Source organism: Palaemon carinicauda, chromosome 1 (genome assembly GCF_036898095.1).
Source record: "Palaemon carinicauda isolate YSFRI2023 chromosome 1, ASM3689809v2, whole genome shotgun sequence".
Taxonomy (NCBI): domain Eukaryota; kingdom Metazoa; phylum Arthropoda; class Malacostraca; order Decapoda; family Palaemonidae; genus Palaemon; species Palaemon carinicauda.
This window is the reverse complement of record NC_090725.1, coordinates 86,127,596-86,146,654: the sequence shown is the minus strand read 5'-3', so window position 1 is coordinate 86,146,654 and position 19,059 is coordinate 86,127,596. Positions and strand designations below refer to the sequence as shown.

General features: G+C 40.2%; 1 protein-coding gene across 4 annotated transcripts in view; it reads left to right on the top strand.

Moving 5' to 3' along the window:
• Positions 1–19,059, top strand: part of LOC137649561 (lysophosphatidylserine lipase ABHD12-like) — a 239,341-nt gene that overhangs the window by 100,440 nt on the left and 119,842 nt on the right. For all 4 annotated transcript variants that reach the window (XM_068382557.1, XM_068382550.1, XM_068382564.1 and 1 more), the window contains exon 6: positions 5,444–5,576. In XM_068382557.1, the coding sequence (XP_068238658.1) occupies positions 5,444–5,576 (133 nt within the window). The remainder of the gene's footprint in view (positions 1–5,443; positions 5,577–19,059) is intronic.

Genomic DNA, 19,059 nt, shown 5'->3' with positions numbered 1-19,059 from the left:
CGTGCTTCGTAGATATAGGTAATGTGACCTATAGGTAAGTACAGAATAATAAATTTTATTAGAATTCTGTTTTTGGATGTATCTGTTAGTCTGACATGGGATAGGCAATGAACTTGATTAAGGTGGTTAATGACCCAGGAGTGTGATACAGGTAAATTGTGAAATGTAAAGGCTTAAGGCATCAAGTCTGGGTTTGAAAAACCAGGAAAATAATGTACTGTCCCCATGTCAATACACTTATGACCTTTTGTTAACAACTCAGGAAGGAAGTGATTCAGAAGAGAGACAAAAGAAAAAAAAAATTCTGGCCACTAATAGTAAGAAAAATTTTTGTAACCAATGAATACCATGAAAAATGGTTACTATAGAAAACAAATAGATATGTTTAACGAATAACCTTTAAAACCTCGATGAGGGTTAGAAAAATAATACAATTTATATCCTTAGCACTGGAAATAATCCTTAACCTTAAGAATTTAAAAAAACTTGAGGCTAAATTAGCTGAATATGCCAACTCCTTCCAGAAAAGTATATGCATCATCTGCAAGTTTGGCATTGGAAAATTAGTTTTCTTGAAACACTGAAGCCTCTATATAATTTTTTTTATCTTGAAACACTAAAGCCTCTATATAAATTTTTCTTCTTGAAACACTAAAGCCTCTCTATAAATTTGTTATCTTGAAACACTAAAGCCCCTACATTGATTCACGTCTTTCCAAGATTGAGACGAAGCCATGCTATCCCATAAATTCGTAAAAGGCAACAACCTCCACATTTCCCTCTTCATTTTGATCAAAACTGCCACTTGGATTTGAAGTAATAGTACTAGCACTTAAATCTAACATGTCAGATTATGCCAAATTAAAATTATGATGCGCATTGCTTTTTAATTTTGTACCTCCATTCCCACCTCCTTTCCCCCATCTAGTTGTCCAGCCTATTCTAACTTTTACTTAATAGTGTAACTGCAGGGTTTTCCCCCAGCTGTATTTGAGCACTGAATGGGTTTACAGGCCTCAGCACTATTCTATATAGCCTAAATTCATAAATCCATTAACTCCTTCACTACGAGCATTGTATCATGCCTTAGTAGTTACCTATGTGATTTGTCACAATTGGATATACAGTACATGCACACTTATTCTATGATAACCTACATTTCCATGTTTATTTGCTTTGCTGCTGATTACAGAGTAAATTTTTCAAAAGCTCTCTTTTTTTTATTGTATTTTACTGTAAATAACAGAAAAGCATGGCACTTTCATGTACTTTTCCTTTGAAATTTCTTTCTATTCATTGTGAATTGATTTTAGAAAATAATTTAAGATTTTTTCTATTGTTTTACTCTAAATAATAGTAAAGCACTGCAATTCTGTGTAAAACAGCTTTATATTCATAGTGAAGCGAAGTGATCATGAGATTGTGATTGCATAGTAAAGGAGTTTTGATGAAAGAAAAAATTATTTTTGGATAGAACAGGGAATCCAATTCAACATAAATACCAAAGAAATATTGTCTCCCCTGCTCTAGGGCCAGTGTATTAGCGTGCAAGGCACATACTCGGTATGTATATGTTCATAACTTAGAAACTATTTGTACTGTAAAAGGATGTGGTACATATCATCTATGGAATTATTGTAACTAGTTGCCATTTTTATTGAAGTTCATTTGTTTTATGTAAACATAGATTTAAAGTTTACAAATATTTTAACTATATATTCTCTACATTACAAAATCTTGTTCATACATGGAAATTTGTACTTTGAATAAAGGGAAGTACTATTACAAACAGAATTTAGATAATGAGATTTATTATTTGGATACTAACATGTGAGTCACATAACTAATATACTGTATACTTAACACAAGCTTCTTTACTTAAGATAAACAAGATTTTTCTTTTTATACCCCTGTATTCCTTACTTCTGGGGACCAACCAGTGTTGTTTCATAGTCATACTGGAGTACAAAAACCGTGCCAGTGGTTCTCGAGAATCCCTCAAATGTAAATAAGTACATCAAAGTCATTTAAGATCAATATTAACTGTTATATATCACTGTAAAAGGGGAATTACTGTATGTGATTCAGGTTAGTATCTGTATAAATTTTATCAATAAAATTGGGTTTATTGGCATGGCACTATACTCTGTAATAGGTCAGGAAGTGCTATTGATTAAAATAATCATGAATTTGAATAGTTTTCAAAACTAACTTTGATAAACTTCCACTTATAATTTGATACCCTTATATTGTCATTTGCCATTGAATTAGTTAGAAAAATAAACCTTGCTTTTTCTTGTTCCAACAGTTCATTAGGAAAAGACAATATAAGAAATAACCTAAGCTATGTAATTTTACTTTACACATTACACTTTAGGATCAAAAGAATAACAAAATGTGCAATTGCTTCTTACCAAATTATGCAATTGCTTCCTAGATTCAAAATCTCTTTATCAAACTTAACTCAAGCTTCACAATTACAGTAACTTTGAAAATACTTAGCAAATACTTGTATAATGTGCTTTATATTTTAGAAATGACTATGTCAAGTAAATTACACTTTACAGATACCTACATTAAATGTCAAAGGATCCCTGGAAGAATATTGTACAGTGGAACCTCTACATACGATTGTCCTAACATACGAATTTTCCAACATACAAAGTAAAATTCGACCAAATTTCTGTCTCAACATACGACGTAAACAATACGCTTACCCGTGGAATTTTCTCGAAAGCGTCCAGCGTCGTTTGTTGTTGACGCCGCTAGACGGCAGCACATCGGAGGGACGCCAATCGAGCGTCACCTTGATCAGTCCTCTCATCGCGTGCGCATCGTGTGGTTATCCTCTATTCGCTCAGTTTTAACAGTTTTTTATCTTGCCTTTTCACGTGTTTTTTTCTGTGTTCCGTAATCATGGGTCCTAAAAAGCTTAGTTTTGGTTCAGGAAGTAGTAGCAGTGGTGAGAAAAAGAGGAAGTCTATGCTTTCATTAGAATTAAAGCAGGAAATAATAGAAAAGCATGAGCGAGGTGTACGTGTTAGCGATCTGGCTAAACAATATGACCGGAATATGTCTACGATCTCGACGATCATAAAACAGAAGTCAGCCATTAAAGCAGTGAAACCTTCGAAGAGGATCACGATTATTTCTAAACGTCGTAGCCCTACTCTGGAAGAGATGGAACGCCTTTTGTTGATCTGGATAAAGGTCAAGGAGATTGTTGGTGATACGATCACAGAAACGATCATTTGTGAGAAGGCCAGCGCTATCTGCAGTGACTTGAAGGCGGCGCGCTCTTGGGGTGACGCGGGGGAGAGTTCAGCCGATCCTATGACGGAGGAATTCAAGGCGTCTCGAGGTTGGTTCGAGAAATTTAGGAAACAGACCGGGATTCATTCAGTTGTTTGTCATGGAGAAGCTTCGAGTTCGGACACCAAGGCTGCTAAAGACTTTGTTAAAAAGTTCGAAAGCATCATGGCGGAGGAAGGTTACGTAGAGCAGCAGGTGTTCAGCTGTGATGAAACCGGTCTGTTTTGGAAAAAGATGCCTAGTTGAACGTACATTACCGCCGAAGAGAAGAAAATGCCTGGACATAAGCCAATGAAGGATCGGTTGACTCTTGCGCTTTGTGCCAACACCAGCGGGGACTGCAAAATATAGCCGTTATTGGTTTACCATTCCGAAAACCCTAGGGCATTTAAAGCACATAGAATTAATAAAGACCTGCTACATGTTCTATGGCATTCTAATTCTAAGGCTTGGGTTACTAGGCATATCTTTGTGGAATGGGTAAACGTAGTTTTCGGCCCTGCTGTCAAGAAGTATCTTCAGGAGAGGAATTTGCCTTTGAAGTGCTTGCTTTGTTTGGACAATGCACCCGCTCGCCCCCCCGGACTCGAAGATGATATCATTGACGAATACAAATTCATCAAGGTGTTGTATCTTCCACCGAATACCACCCCTATGTATCTTCCACCGAATACCACCCCTATCCTCCAGCCCATGGACCAGCAAGTCATCTCTAATTTCAAAAAGCTCTACACCAAGCACTTATTTAAGCAGTGCTTTAATGTCACGCAAAACACCAACTTAACTTTGCGTGAATTTTGGAGGAGCCACTTTAATATCGTGCACTGCTTAAAGATCATTGATCAGGCTTGGGAGGGAGTAACTCGTCGGACCCTGAATTCAGCTTGGAAGAAGCTTTGGCTTGATGCTCTTACTCCCAGAGATTTCGAAGGTTTTGGCCCCAAGAATGAACCTGTGCTTGCCGCCGAGGAAGACGTCGAAGAGATTGTATCCCTTGGCAAGTCCATGGGTCTGGAGGTAGATGAATATGACATCACCGAACTTGTCGATCAGCATCACGAAGAGCTCACCATCGAGGAACTCAAGGAGCTGCAAGCCATGCAGCATGATGAGTTCCAAGTGCAATTGAGTGAGTCGGAGGAGATCGAGGAGGTAGGCGAAATCTTAGGTACGGCGGAAATAAAACAGATGTTAGCATATCATCAACACGTTGTTGATTTCATCGACAAGCATCACCCACAGAAACTTCAGGTTTGCCGTGTTGTTGCGCAGTTCGATGATGTTTGCTTAATGCATTTTAGAAAAATCCTCAAAAGCCGTACAAAGCAACTTTCACTCGATAGTTTCTTTAAAAGATCTTTAAAACGGTCTAGTGATCATGATGAAAAGAAAGAAGAAAGTAAAGCAAAGAAAAGGAAGACCGAATCGAGTGAAAGTGATAAAAATTTAAAATAAGAAAAGAAAAAATGTAAAAAAAAAATATAAAATGATAAAAATGAAAAAAAAAACAAGCTAAGTTAAGTTAAAGTTCACGTAGTAGTGTAAGTTAGTGTAAGTTATCGTACACATTATCGTACAAAGTCACCGTCCCTACCTCCTCGCTGATCATCCGTCTCCTCCCGCGTAGAAGTCCCTACACCTGCGCTGGCCTGTCGCTAAGGTAAAGTGTTACATTACAACCCGTTTTTTATTTATTACTTCATTATTATTCTTTTTTTTGGTTTGTAATATGTATTTATTATACAGGTATTGTATTAATGTATTGTGTAATTATGTGTAGCCATTTATTAAGGATTTATTATGGGTTTTTAGGCTGAGGAACGAATTAAATAAAATACCATGTATTCTTATGGGAATATTTGTTCCAACATACGATCGTTTTAACATACGAAGCAGTTTCTGGAACGAATTAAGATAGTATGTAGAGGTATCACTGTATTGTGCTAATTATAATTATATTTTTTATAATCACAACTGATTCCATGAAATTTTGAACTTCTGTATGTAATTTTTTTTTATCATGAATTGCCACTATAAAATGTAAGGACTTATATAAGGTATTATTTATCTGTTTTATTTTACTAAAGAAGAATGATCAGTACATTTTTTTCATAAAAATTATATTCTACAGGATATGGTGATTCATCATCAGTTATTCCAAGTGAAAGTGGTTTAGTGACTGATGCAAAAGTAATTTTCCAGTATCTACTTAACTACACCAAAGCTAGTTTAATCTTTGTATGGGGACACTCTCTTGGCACAGGGTAAGTCATTCTTATGATTTTTATAATAGCCAAGGTTGAGTTTAAGAGTAAGGATTATACTATATTGTAATGCTTATTTGTTCCTACATGATTGCAAACCTTTCATCCTTTAAATTAGGAATATGTTTTAGTGCGAGCTGGAACTGCTGTTGAAATCGTAAACAAAGTAGTTAATGACAGATGGTTAATGGGGCGAGAAGTTCCACCCCTCCATCTGTCGGAAGATCAGCTCTTGTTTTTGGCTGTAATGTGTAATGACATACTGTTGCACCCTTAACCAGTTGGTAGTGTCTTGTAAGATTGGAATGCAAAGAATGATCAGAAATACAAAAAATCTTATGAAACATGCATAAAGAACTAACTGAATGATGGTGCTAACTAGGGAACAGATAGTAACCTTCAGCAAACCTATTTAGAAATTTTGCTAAAAGTTATTCAAAAACTTCAGATACTATGGGAGTTATGGGATTGGGCAGTAATCAGTAATCAGCTGGACTTGAGCTACCACAAATGCATTTTCACACTGTCATGGAGAAACACTACCAATTCTCCAGCAAGTGCTAGAAGAACCTCTTCTTGCTAACTTGCATAAGATAACATAACTTTGGAGCCAAGCAATCTGCAATCTTTAAAAAAAAAACATTAAAAATACCTAACAGATAACTTTGGAGCTAAGAAATATGCAATCTTTATAAAAAAAAAGAACAAAGTAAAAATACCTTTTCGTCTACACCTCCATAAGCATGTAGGCTAGGTCCATCAAAAGAGCTGTAATTTCATGAGATCAAAAATATAAACTAGTTAGTTTAATCTGAGAAAAATAGGAGTGAGGAAGACAAGTTTCTCATTATTCTGTTTGCTGTCCAATACATTACCCAGAAGGGTTGCCTTTTCCTTTGGACAGTGAGTGACAGAGCCATCTGGTTTAAGTAAAGGAGGAACTGTTGCATCTACACCAAAGAGGGCAGATTTAATGGTATTATTATTATTACTTGCTAGGCTACAACCCTAGTTGGAAAAGCAGGATGCCATAAGGCCAGGGACCCCAACACGGAAAATAGCCCAGAGAGGAAAGGAAAAAAGGAAAAATAAATTTTTTTAAGAACATTAACAATATTAACCCTTTCGCTATGAAGCCGTGGATTCGCTACTGGAGCTCTATACGAGATTTGTCATCATCGGATATACCGTATTTCCCGTGTCATAAGACGCTACAAGTGGTAAGACGCACCCTTAAATTAGCAAGGCAGTTTAAAAGAAAAAAAAAATTGAGGATTTTCAAAACTTAACATAAATCCCTGGGTAGCGACTCTAGCGTGATTATTGTCTGGCACAGTAACCTTCCTTATTTTGGGTGTATTATGAAATGTTTAAGTTGATATTATTTAGCTATACTGTATGCCGATTATCCCAATTTTATTACATTCATATAAGAAACCACTAAACCTTGTGTAGTTTCCACCTCAACTACACGTTTAGCCATAGTGTTTGGTGTTTCAAGTATTGTTTACACGAAAGCAGTGTTGGCAAAGGTTCTCCATAAAATTTTAGTAAAGAGGTAAAATTCTAGTAATATTTCCAAAATTCCTTATATAGCCTAAAATTTTTCACACAAAATTCAATTATTAATTAAAGAAATCTAGAAATTCTTATAGGTGGAATACTTTTGCTACTGTTTGTGATTCTAGGTCGAGTTACGTTTCTGCTAATTTGGTAATACTGCACTCACCTAACAGAAGTTTTTTGCAAGGTGTATTCAGCAACTGTCTATTTGTATTATTTCGGAACCCAGGCAACAAAGTCATAATCAATATATTTCTTTATTACAAAATATCAACAAAATATGAGAAAAAAAATATATACTGCATAGACAACTAATGTGTCATAGCGTCGTCTGCTATTTGGCATCTTTGCTTGTAGAAGGGAGTTGGCAAGTCATCAGCTGATTACATAAGAAAAAAAAAAAAAGATGCTACTGTACTTCATTAAATGAAGGGCAATATAAAAACAAATGAATTTATTACATATGAATGATAATTGTAGGTTTATATTCTATCTCTCATGAATTTGAGTGCTTGTATGTCAATAGCTTGGTGTTTGAGGGGTGTCAAACTCCCTTATACAGCTTTTCTTGAGTGTTGAAACGCAGAGTGATTTTGGGGGGAATTTTTCATGAAAAAAGGTGCATCTTATGACACGGGAAATACGGTACTCGCTCATTTATCCTATAATAAGCTGCATTTCAATGTGTATTTGCTTTACTGCAGATTACAGAATAATTTTTTCCAAACTTTGCTTTATTCTCCAATGCACTTACTCTAAAGAACCAAAATGTTTTTCCATTCATTGGTAGGTGATTATAAAATAATTAGAAAGAAAAAGTTTTAAGTAATTATCTTTAAGTGATGGTAAAGCACTGTGATTTGTGTTAAAATAACTTTATATTCATTGAAGTGATTGTTATTGTGTTATAATTCCACGATAAATAGTCGTCAAAAGATATAAAACTACTCGTTAGTAATAATGAACTTTACCTTGTACAGAAATGTAATGAAAATATCCATTAATTTCCTTTGACACAAGAAATATTCTATGATTAATAATGATAAGGTACGTTAAAGCACTGCGATATATGTGTAAAAAATCCTTATATATTAACTCTTTTACCCCCAATGGACGTACTGGTACATTTCACAAAACTCATCCCTTTACTCCCATGGATGTACCGGTACATCCTTGCAAAAAACGGCTATTTACATATTTTTGCATATTTATGAGAAACATCAGGCATTTTCCAAAAGAATGAGACCAACCTGACCTCTCTATGACAAAAATTAAGGCTGTTAGAGCAATTTAAATAAAATGTATTGCAAAATGTGTTTGAAAAAGAAAATGCCTGGGGGTTAAGGGTTGGAAAGTTCCAAATAGCTTGGGGGTAAAAGGGTTAATTGAAGTGACTATGTTATTCCGTAATAATTCCATGATAAATAACCGTCGAAAGATATAAAACGACTCGACAGTAATAATGGAAGTTATGTTATACAGAAATATAATGAAAATATCCATTTGTTTAGTTGACACAAGAAGTATTCTATAATGTATAATTTATAAGGTATATGATAAACAAATACGATTCAACAAAAAAAATGTTGACAAACGATATATATATGAGAGTGCGCATGTAAGAACATGACGAATACTGTGTAGAAACGGTAGAATGGCAATAAATGGAAATAATCATGATAGGCTAACTTTTACTCGTGAAAACAATAAACAATACAAATATGAAATATATAAAGCATGAAGATGAAATACTTCAGAAATGATAGTTTAAAAAGAGGAATAAAATAAGAAAAAAAGATTAATCTCATCTTCTGTCAACTATTTCCTTTACTGGTAATGGTAAGTTAGATTTGAATACACTAAAATAGACCTTATATAATCATGAATAAGGATTAGAATCTCAAGTATTTTGGTTGGTAGTAGGAAGACAGTCTCCTAATTGTGGCTGTCCAAGGGGGGTGTTGAGTAATACCTAAGGTGGGGAATGTCGCTATTGTCTGGAGAGTAGTGTAATTTTTAAAGGTAAAATAAAAAGACTAAAATAGCTCTTACGTATTCAGAAATAAAGGCTAGAATCCCAAAAACTTTGTTGGTTGGCTGAAGACAGGAGGGGGAGTGGCTAATATTAGGGAGAGGAGATTCTTTAGTGAAATTTCCCCGAGTGTGAACTTGTGTGATATGCACCCATATGCTATACTCTTTTGTAGCTGATAATAATAATAATAATAATTATAAGGATAATAGTAATGAAGAAGTTATCCCGACGTCACCCTGTGTATTACCAGGCATGTTTTGATGTATATTTACGTCAACGAAGTGAAGGGGGTAAAATAAATATTTCCAATATAAACTATAAAAACTAACAAAACAAGAGGAAGAGAAATTGGATAGAATAGTTTGCCCAAGTGTACCCTCAAGCAAGAGAACTCTAACCCAAGACAGAGGAAGACCATGGTACAGAGGCTATGGCACTATCCAAGATGAGAGAACAATAGTTTGATTTTGGAGTTTTCTTCTCCTAGAAGAGCTGCCTACCATAGCTGAAGAGTCTCTTCTACCCTTGCCAAGAGGAAAGTAGCCTCTGTACAATTACAGTGCAGTAGTTAACCCCTTCAGTGAAGAAGAATTGTTTGGTAATCTCATTTTTTTCAGGTGTATGAGGGCAGAGGAGAATCTGTAAAGAATAGGCCAGACTATTTTGTGTATGTGTAGGCAAAGGGAACGTGAACCATAACGAGAGATAAAGATCCAATGTAGTACTGTCTAGCCAGTCAAAGGACCCCATAACTTATGTTCCTGGGTTGTGCCAGAAAGGGTTTGTTTTATGCTTGTATTAAATTCCTTTTCAGCTTGATCATAAACTATCGGAGCAAAAGTTCTAAGCCGAGTATAGTTATTCCAGGTCAAATCTGATCTGTTACTCTTCCAAAGATGATAGGCCTCCTGCTTCTCCAAAGAAGCACCTCTACGATCATCATTGAACCAGGTTTTGTCTTTCACTCGTTGCCTTAGCACATGAGAAGCGATACGCCTATCAGTTATGTCGACTAGATTCTCATTCATAGGAACAACAGGCTCCACTCAAAATGCTATTCTAGTCTGCACGAGCTTTTATATAAATCTTACATGACACATCAAAGACAGGCTGCTCAGTCTTCACTACTAATGAAAACAAGGCATGATCATGTGTCCCAACTGGAGAACTAATGCTACTTGTTATAACGCATGGGAGACTGTGTATACGAGGTCCAAGCAGTTACCGGACCTGTGAGTAGCTTCACTTATAATTTGTTCACAGCCTGATTCAGAGGTGAAGTACAAAGCTCTTAAGTCATGGTGATCAGTAGGAGAAACAGAATTTAACCACTCCCTATAGTGGTCATTGAAATCACCAACTAAAACAAAAGTATCTTAGCCATAATGGTAAGAAGACAGTTGAAGATAGAATCATCTGTTTGGATTCCGGTAGGTCGAACACAAATAGTTATGCCTGCCACAAACTTTTATTACCTGAATCTCATGACATCCACATTCATAGCAAGACTTTTGAGAAGCAGGGTACTCGGTCTTGATATATACTGCTATTCCCCTGGCCCTAGGAATGGCATCCCATTTCAAAATTATGGGCATCTTAAAACCAGTTATAAGGAGACCAGATGAGAGCCTCATTTGAGAAACCAAAGTTTTTGAACACAAAATAATATCAAACTATCTGGATGCAACTCTTCTTCTTCTTCTTTGTCTACATCTTTTCCCACTTCTATGTGGGGTCGATGTTACTGGTCAGCTTTCTCCATCTACCTCTGTCCCACACTTGTTTGTTGTTGAAGATTGCCTGGCCCTTTTGGCCAGACACGGGCTCTTGCACTCTTGCAGCCCATAGTGTCCCACACCTCATCACCGGTTAATCCCTTTGATCGAAGGTTATCCTTGATACAGTCCACCCACCTTCGCTTTGGTCTCCCTCTCCTTCTTGTTCCCTGTACCTCCATTTCCATCATTCTCCTCCCAATATACTGTTCATCTCTTCTCATGACATGACCATACCACCTCAGTCTACTTTCTTGGATCTTATCTGACAGTTTTCTAATTCCTGTGGTACCCCTAATTACCTCATTCTGTATCTTATCTCTTCTTGTCACCCCACACATCCATCTCAACATTCTCATCTCTGCCACATCCATCTTCTTCTCTTCTGTCTTCTTTATTGCCCACGTCTCCGCTTCATACATCATTGCCGGTCTCACAACTGTCCTGTGTACTTTACCTGTCAACTTAACCCCTATTTACCTATCGCATAGTACTCCACGCACTTTTTTCCAATTCTTCCATCCTGCTTGTATTCTGGGTTGTCTGGATGCAACCCTAAGGCCTTGAATGTTTTCATGAAGATCATGAATATTGCAATACAGTAGACGACATTGCTGAAGTCCAGGATATACTGTTCCTGGCTTTCGCTCAATGTCTCCAGACAGGATAAGAATTAATGGCAATAAAAAAGATTCATCATATTTAAAAACTAACGTAATAATAACAACAAAAACAAAAGTATAGAAATATATATAAAGTGATAGATAAAACCCATAGACTTGAGACTAGAAATTCTGAAATATTGATCAACATGGCGGAGCCAATACACCATGTAAGGCTAAATACCCTCCAAGATAGCCACTTCAACTGAAGGGAGGACAGTAAGGATGGTTTTGAAGCGATATAGAAACAGATAAGCAAAAGACAACCTCTTGATAAACCAGCAGGCATCCATAGCTTTTGTATTAAGCCTGCCCAACACACCATTTAAAAAAAACAAGAGGAAAAGAAATAAAATAGAAGTGTGCCCAAGTGTACCCTCAAGCAAGTGAACTCCAACCCAGGACAGTGGAAGCCCTTGGTACAAGGGCTATAGTACAACCCAACACTAGAGAACAATGGTTTGATTTTGGATGCCATTTTTTTCATGAGGGCGGCCAAAACCTGGGCAGATAGAAGGCTGCAAAATTGATTTATTATAAAGTATGCTATTATGAAGGTGATAGAGGGGTGTAAAATGGATGTAAATTACACTATTATGGTGATTGAACACTTCGCAGTTTTCTGTAATATTTTTTGTTTATCAGCATTTGTTTTGTCTCATTTGACTGGCCTGTTATAGAAAAAGATACAGTATTTTATAAATAGTCATAGTCTGTGATGTAGATCAGCTGCCATACGGGGCATGGCCTTGGGGGGGGGGACAAGATGAGTTACTACTTCTATTATTTTTGCATTCTTATTATTTTCATTTTTGTATCCATTGTAATGTCATGCCATTTCCTTGCAACAATTAGAGGTATCACCACTACTTTTGCTCTTACTATCAAACTTCTTGATTGACAAAAGTTTACACAAAGGAATACAGTGGTCCCTTGGAATTGAAGTCACAACCACTTGTTGAGAGACCAGACAGATGCAGATGGGAGACATATCAACAAATATGGAATAACGATCAGTGTGCCATGATTTTTCAATATTAATCTTACCCGATGATCATGTAGCTGTCAACTCTGTTGCCCGACAGAAATCTACGGTCGGGATACGCCAGCGATCGCTATACAGGTGGGGGTGTACACAACAGCGCCATCTGTGGTCAGGTACTCCAGTACTTCTTGTCAACACCACCTCAATTTTTCCTCTGTCGTGCCACCGGCTAGACCTACTTGGATACGCTGTTGATTCTGGAGTTATTGTTCACGATTTGGTGATGTATTTGCTCTAGAGTTTAGCCTTCGCTATTCAGGAAGCTTTAACATTAGCTTAGCAAGTTTTTGGAATTAATTTGATTTAATTTTGGTGACGAAGAGAGTATGAACTCTCTTTCACTTTTAAATGGCCGACCCTTCCCTTAGACGGAAGTGTTGGTGTCGAAGAGAGTATAGACTCTCTTTCTTAATTTTGCTTAACAAAGTTATAGATTTATTTTATATCTCTCCGCCTTTTATAGGCCTCTTCGATTAACTTCCTTTTATTATAAACTTATAAAAATTAATTTTTATGTTTGTTTATATGCGACCTTTCCTAATAGTAGGCGGTCTTTTCTTGGAACCGAAGTTAATTAACATTGAGCCCGTCATATCGTTTTTACCTGTTAAGATTTTATGCTATTTTAATGTTTTTGAAAGAATTTCTTTGATAGTCTCGTACTGTTTTCAAAGTTGAACTAACGTTTTGTTTTGTCTCCGCAGTTGTTGACGTTCAGAACGTTCAACTTGCGCTCTATCGTTATGTTTTTCTGTTACATTGTAATACTGTTTTCGCAATTACTAACTTTTAATGAAGGATAGAATTGCGTGTTTCAGGTACAAACCACTTAAAGTTTCGAGTTCAGTGAAATAAGTGCAAACAGAAAATCAAAAGTGATAAAGTGATAAGCGCAAAGTGTTACAGTGTTGCGTTCGAGGGTTCGTCTGTTCGTGCCAGTTGTTCGCCTAGTCTGGGACCTCTTACAAGCTCCCAAGCCCAGGGAAGAAGTAATGTCGAACGACTTATGGGTTCATCAGGCCTTGATCGACGAACAGACGTTTCCCTCCGTGGTTTCGGGTGTATCCACTCACGTAGCCGACGTGATCACCCCACCCACACAAAGACGAGAGAGCCCATTTATTCCTCGTCTGCGGAAGAGGTTTCTCGCAGAAACCATGGACCAAATCTTGCAGCTTTTAAGTGCAAGTCGGTCCCTTCCGCGCAAGTCCAACTCCTAGGTGTAGCCACTGCCACTGGGTCAGTTCGGACTTGCTGCAGTACGACAACTGCACACCTCCCAGAGAGGCAAGGTGGTACCGCAACAGGCAGTAACTCCGTCTGTTGCCGCACCAGCTGTTTTAGACCCTCAGTCTCAACGGACAGTAGCTCCGTTTGTTGTTGTCTTTCATAGACCCTAGTGGTCCATGCTGCAGACTATTCAGTCTCAGCTTGCTCCTTCATACAGGAGTATCATGCTGGAAGGTTGACAATGCAGCCTGTTAACCTACAACCCGCCGAGGTTGTGCGCTCAGCAGATACTGCGGCTGCCTGCTCCCACCCTCCACCTGTGAAAGCTCCACCTCCGATGCGCAGTCCACCCTGCCAGACGCATGTTCTTGCTGCGCCTCCTGCTTTCATGCGTGAGTTGCCGCATCGGGAGTTGCCGGGTTCCAGCACTATGAGGCAACCTCCTCAACCCATGAAGCAGGAGCCTCATGCTATGCGGCATCCTCCTCAACCCATGAGGCAGGAGCCTCATGCTATGCGGCATCCTCCTCAACCCATGAGGCAGGAGCCTCATGCTATGCGGCATCCTCCTCAACCCATGAGGCAGGAGCCTCATGCTATGCGGCATCCTCCTCAACCCATGAGGCAGGAGCCTCATGCTATGCGGCAACCTCCTCTACCCATGAGGCAGGAGCCTCATGCTATGCGGCATCCTCCTCAACCCATGAGGCAGGAGCCTCATGCTATGCGGCATCCTCCTCAACCCATGAGGCAGGAGCCTCATGCTATGAGGAGCCTCATGCTATGCGACATCCTCCTCAACCCATGAGGCTAACCCATGAGGCAGGAGCCTCATGCTATGAGGAGCCTCATGCTATGCGGCATCCTCCTCAACCCATGAGGCAGGAGCCTCATGCTATGAGGAGCCTCATGCTATGCGACATCCTCCTCAACCCATGAGGCAAGAGCCTCATGCTATGAGGAGTCTCATGCTATGCAGCATCCTCCTCAACCCATGAGGCAGGAGCCTCATGCTATGCGGCAACCTCCTCAACCCATGAGGCAGGAGCCTCATACTATGCGGCATCCTCCTCAACCCATGCGGCCTGAGCCTCATCCCTTGCAGCATGAGCCTCATCCCATGCAGCATGAGCCTCATACCATGCAGCATGAGCCTCATCCCATGCAGCATGAGCCTCATCCCATGCAGCATAAGCCGCATGCCATGCAACATGCTCTGCATACCTTACAGCATGCTCTACATACAGCATGCTCTGCATACCTTACAGCATGCTCTGCATACCTTACAGCATGCTCTGCATACCTTACAGCATGCTCTGCATTCCTTACAGCATGCTCTGCATACCTTACAGCATGCTCTGCATACTATGCTCTGCATACAGCATGCTCTGCATACCTTACAACATGCTCTGCATTCCTTACAGCATGCTCTGCATACCTTACAGCATGCTCTGCATACCTTACAGCATGCTCTGCATACCTTACCGCATGCTCCTCAGTCACACATCTTTGGTTGTTGCCAACTCACAAGACTGTCAAGCAGTTTCATAACGTTGCCTTCTGGTCTGCTGCTTTTGCACCAGTGAAACCCTCACTGAGAGAACTTAGCTTTTCTTGGATATGGTTCCTGTAGATGAGAAAGTGCTATTCTCCCTCCTTCTGATATTCCCTTGAGGACTCTGTCATTTGGAGAGGAGCCTTAAGCTGCTTAGCCTCCTATGGACTTTTATTTAAGCATAACATGCTTCCAGGGAGGGTAATGGTTCCGCTTCAGTCGCTAACCCCGTTTGTTGCCACACCTGCTCCCATAGACCTTGAGCTTTGTTGCAAGACATGCAGTCCAAGCTTAGTCCTTGTTAGAGGATTTTTTGTTTACGGAGTCAGTGTGTCACTGGGAAGACGTTCAACAACCAGCAGAGGGGACTTGTTGTGATGCAGTGCGGCAACCTCAGCAACCCGATAAGGAGTTGTCTGTACTACCCAGACAGTCTAGACAGTTTCGGGTTGTCGCTGTACTTCCTCGCTTCCCCATGGTTGACAGTTCACAGACTGTGCAGCAGTACCATGATCTTGTGTCCGGCTCCGTCAGACGACTGGCTTTTAAGAGCTCCCACAAGTCGTCGCTGTCTGGAGAATCTCAGATGGACTATGGATCTGACCAAGGAACTGGGCCTCCTGGTCAATTTAGAGGAGTCCCAGCTCGTCCCATCCCAGACCTTTGTCTACCTGGGTATGGAACTTCAGAGTCGAGCTTTTCGGGCTTTTCCGTCGGCCCCAAGAATCTACCAAGCCCTAAAATGCATCCAGAGCATGCTGAGAAGGAACCGATGCTCAGTCAGGTAGTGGATGAGTCTAACAGGGACACTTTCATCGCTGGCCCTGTTCATCGAGTTAGGGAGACTCCACCTCCGCCCCCTTCAGTATCATCTAGCTGCTCACTGGATAAAGGACATGACGCTAGAGACGGTCTCAGTTCCTGTTTCCGAAGAGAGGAGGTCTACTCTAACGTGGTGAAAGAACAGCTTTCTTCTCAAGGAAGGTCTACCTTTGGCTGTTCAGAAACCCGACCGCCGTCTTTTCTCGGACGCATCAGACACGGGCTGGGGTGTGACTTTGGACGGACAGGAATGCTCGGGAACATGGAATCAGGAGCAAAGGACACTTCACATCAATTGCAAGGAGCTGTTGGCGGTTCATCTGGCCTTGATAAACTTCAAGTCCCTCCAGCTTAACAAGGTGGTGGAGGTGGACTCTGACAACACCACAGCCTTGGCTTACATCTCCAAGCAGTGAGGGACTCATTCGTGGAAGTTGTTCTAGATCGCAAGGGACCTCCTCATCTGGTCAAAAGATCGAAAGCTCTCGCTGGTAACGAGGTTCATTCAGGGCGATATGAATGTCATGGCAGATCGCCTCAGCCGGAAGGGTCAGGTCATCCCCACAGAGTGGACCCTTCACAAGAATGTTTGCAGCAGACTTTGGGCCCTGTGGGGTCAGCCAACCATAGATCTGTTCGCTACCTCGATAACCTAGAGGCTCCCGTTGTATTGTTCTCCGATTCCAGACCCAGCAGCAGTTCACGTGGATGCTTTTCTGCTGGATTGGTCCCATCTCGACCTGTATGCATTCCCGCCGTTCAAGATTGTCAACAGGGTACTTCAGAAGTTCGCCTCTCGCAAAGGGACACGGCTGACGTTGGTTGCTCCCCTCTGGCCCGCGAGAGAATGGTTCATAGAGGTACTGCAATGGCTGGTCGACATTCCCAGGACTCTTCCTCTAGGAGTGGGCCTTCTACGTCAACCTCACGTAAAGAAGGTACACCCAATCCTCCACGGTCTTCGTCTGACTGCCTTCAGACTATCGAAAGACTCTCTAGAGCTAGGGGCTTTTCGAAGGAGGCAGCCAGAGCGATTGCCAGTGCAAGGAGGACATCCACTCTCAGAGTCTATCAGTCTAAAGGGGAAGTCTTCCGAAGCTGGTACAAGGCCAATCCAGTTTCCTCAACCAGTACCACTGTAACCCAGATTGCTGACTTCCTGTTACATCTAAGGAACGTAAGATCCCTTTCAGCTCCTACGATCAAGGGTTACAGAAGTATGTTGGCAGCGGTTTTCCGCCACAGAGGCTTGGATCTTTCCACCAACAAAGATCTACAGGACCTCCTTAGGTCTTTTGAGACCTCAAAGGAACGTCGGTTGTCCACTCCAGGCTGGAATCTAGACGGGGTCCTAAGGTTCCTTATGTCATCAAGATTTGAACCTCTCCAATCAGCCTCTTTTAAGGACCTCACATTTAAAACTCTTTTCCTCGTGTGCTTGGCAACAGCTAAAAGAGTAAGTGAGATCCACGCCTTCAGCAGGAACATAGTTTTCACATCTGAAACGGCTACATGTTCCTTGCAGCTCGGTTTTTTGCTAAAACGAGCTTCCTTCTCGTCCTTGGCCTAAGTCGTTCGAGATCCCAAGCCTGTCCAACTTGGTGGGGAACGAACTGGAGAGAGTACTTTGCCCAGTTAGAGCTCTTAGGTACTATCTAAAAAGGTCATAACCTTTACGAGGACAATCAGAAGCCTTATGGTGTGCTATCAAGAAGCCTTCTCTTCCAAGGTCTAAGAACTCAGTTTCTTACTAATCAGGCTTCTGATTAGGGAAGCACATTCTCATCTGAAGGAAGAAGACCTTGCTTTGCTGAAGGTAAGGACACATGAAGTGAGAGCTGTGGCTACTTCAGTGGCCTTCAAACAGAACCGTTCTCTGCAGAGTGTTATGGATGCAACCTATTGGAGAAGCAAGTCAGTGTTCGCATCATTCTATCTCAAAGATGTCCAGTCTCTTTACGAGAACTGCTACACCCTGGGACCATTCGTAGCAACGAATGCAGTAGTAGGCGGGGGCTCAGCCACTACATTTCCCATAATCCCATAACCTTTTTAACCTTTCTCTTGAATACTTTTTATGGGTTGTACGGTCGGCTAAGAAGCCTTCCACATCCTTGTTGATTTGGCGGGTGGTCAATTCTTTCTTGAGAAGCGCCGAGGTTAAAGGTTGTGATGAGGTCCTTTAGTATGGGTTGCAGCCCTTTATACTTCAGCACCTAAGAGTCGTTCAGCATCCTAAGAGGACCGCTACGCTCAGTAAGGAAGACGTACTTAATAAAGGCAGAGTAATGGTTCAAGTCGTCTTCCTTACCAGGTACTTATTTATTTTATGTTATTTTTGAATAACTAATAAAATGAAATACGGGATACTCAGCTTCTTTGTCAACATGTATGCTGGTCTCCACCCACTACCCTGGGTGTGAATCAGCTACATGATCATCGGGTAAGATTAATATTGAAAAATGTTATTTTCATTAGTAAAATAAATTTTTGAATATACTTACCCGATGATCATGATTTAATTGACCCACCCTTCCTCCCCATAGAGAACCAGTGGACCGAGGAAAAAATTGAGGTGGTGTTGACAAGAAGTACTGGAGTACCTGACCACAGATGGCGCTGTTGTGTACACCCCCACCTGTATAGCGATCGCTGGCGTATCCCGACCGTAGATTTCTGTCGGGCAACAGAGTTGACAGCTACATGATCATCGGGTAAGTATATTCAAAAATTTATTTTACTAATGAAAATAACATTTTAATTTTTTTAATGATTATTTTTGCACATGTTCATATC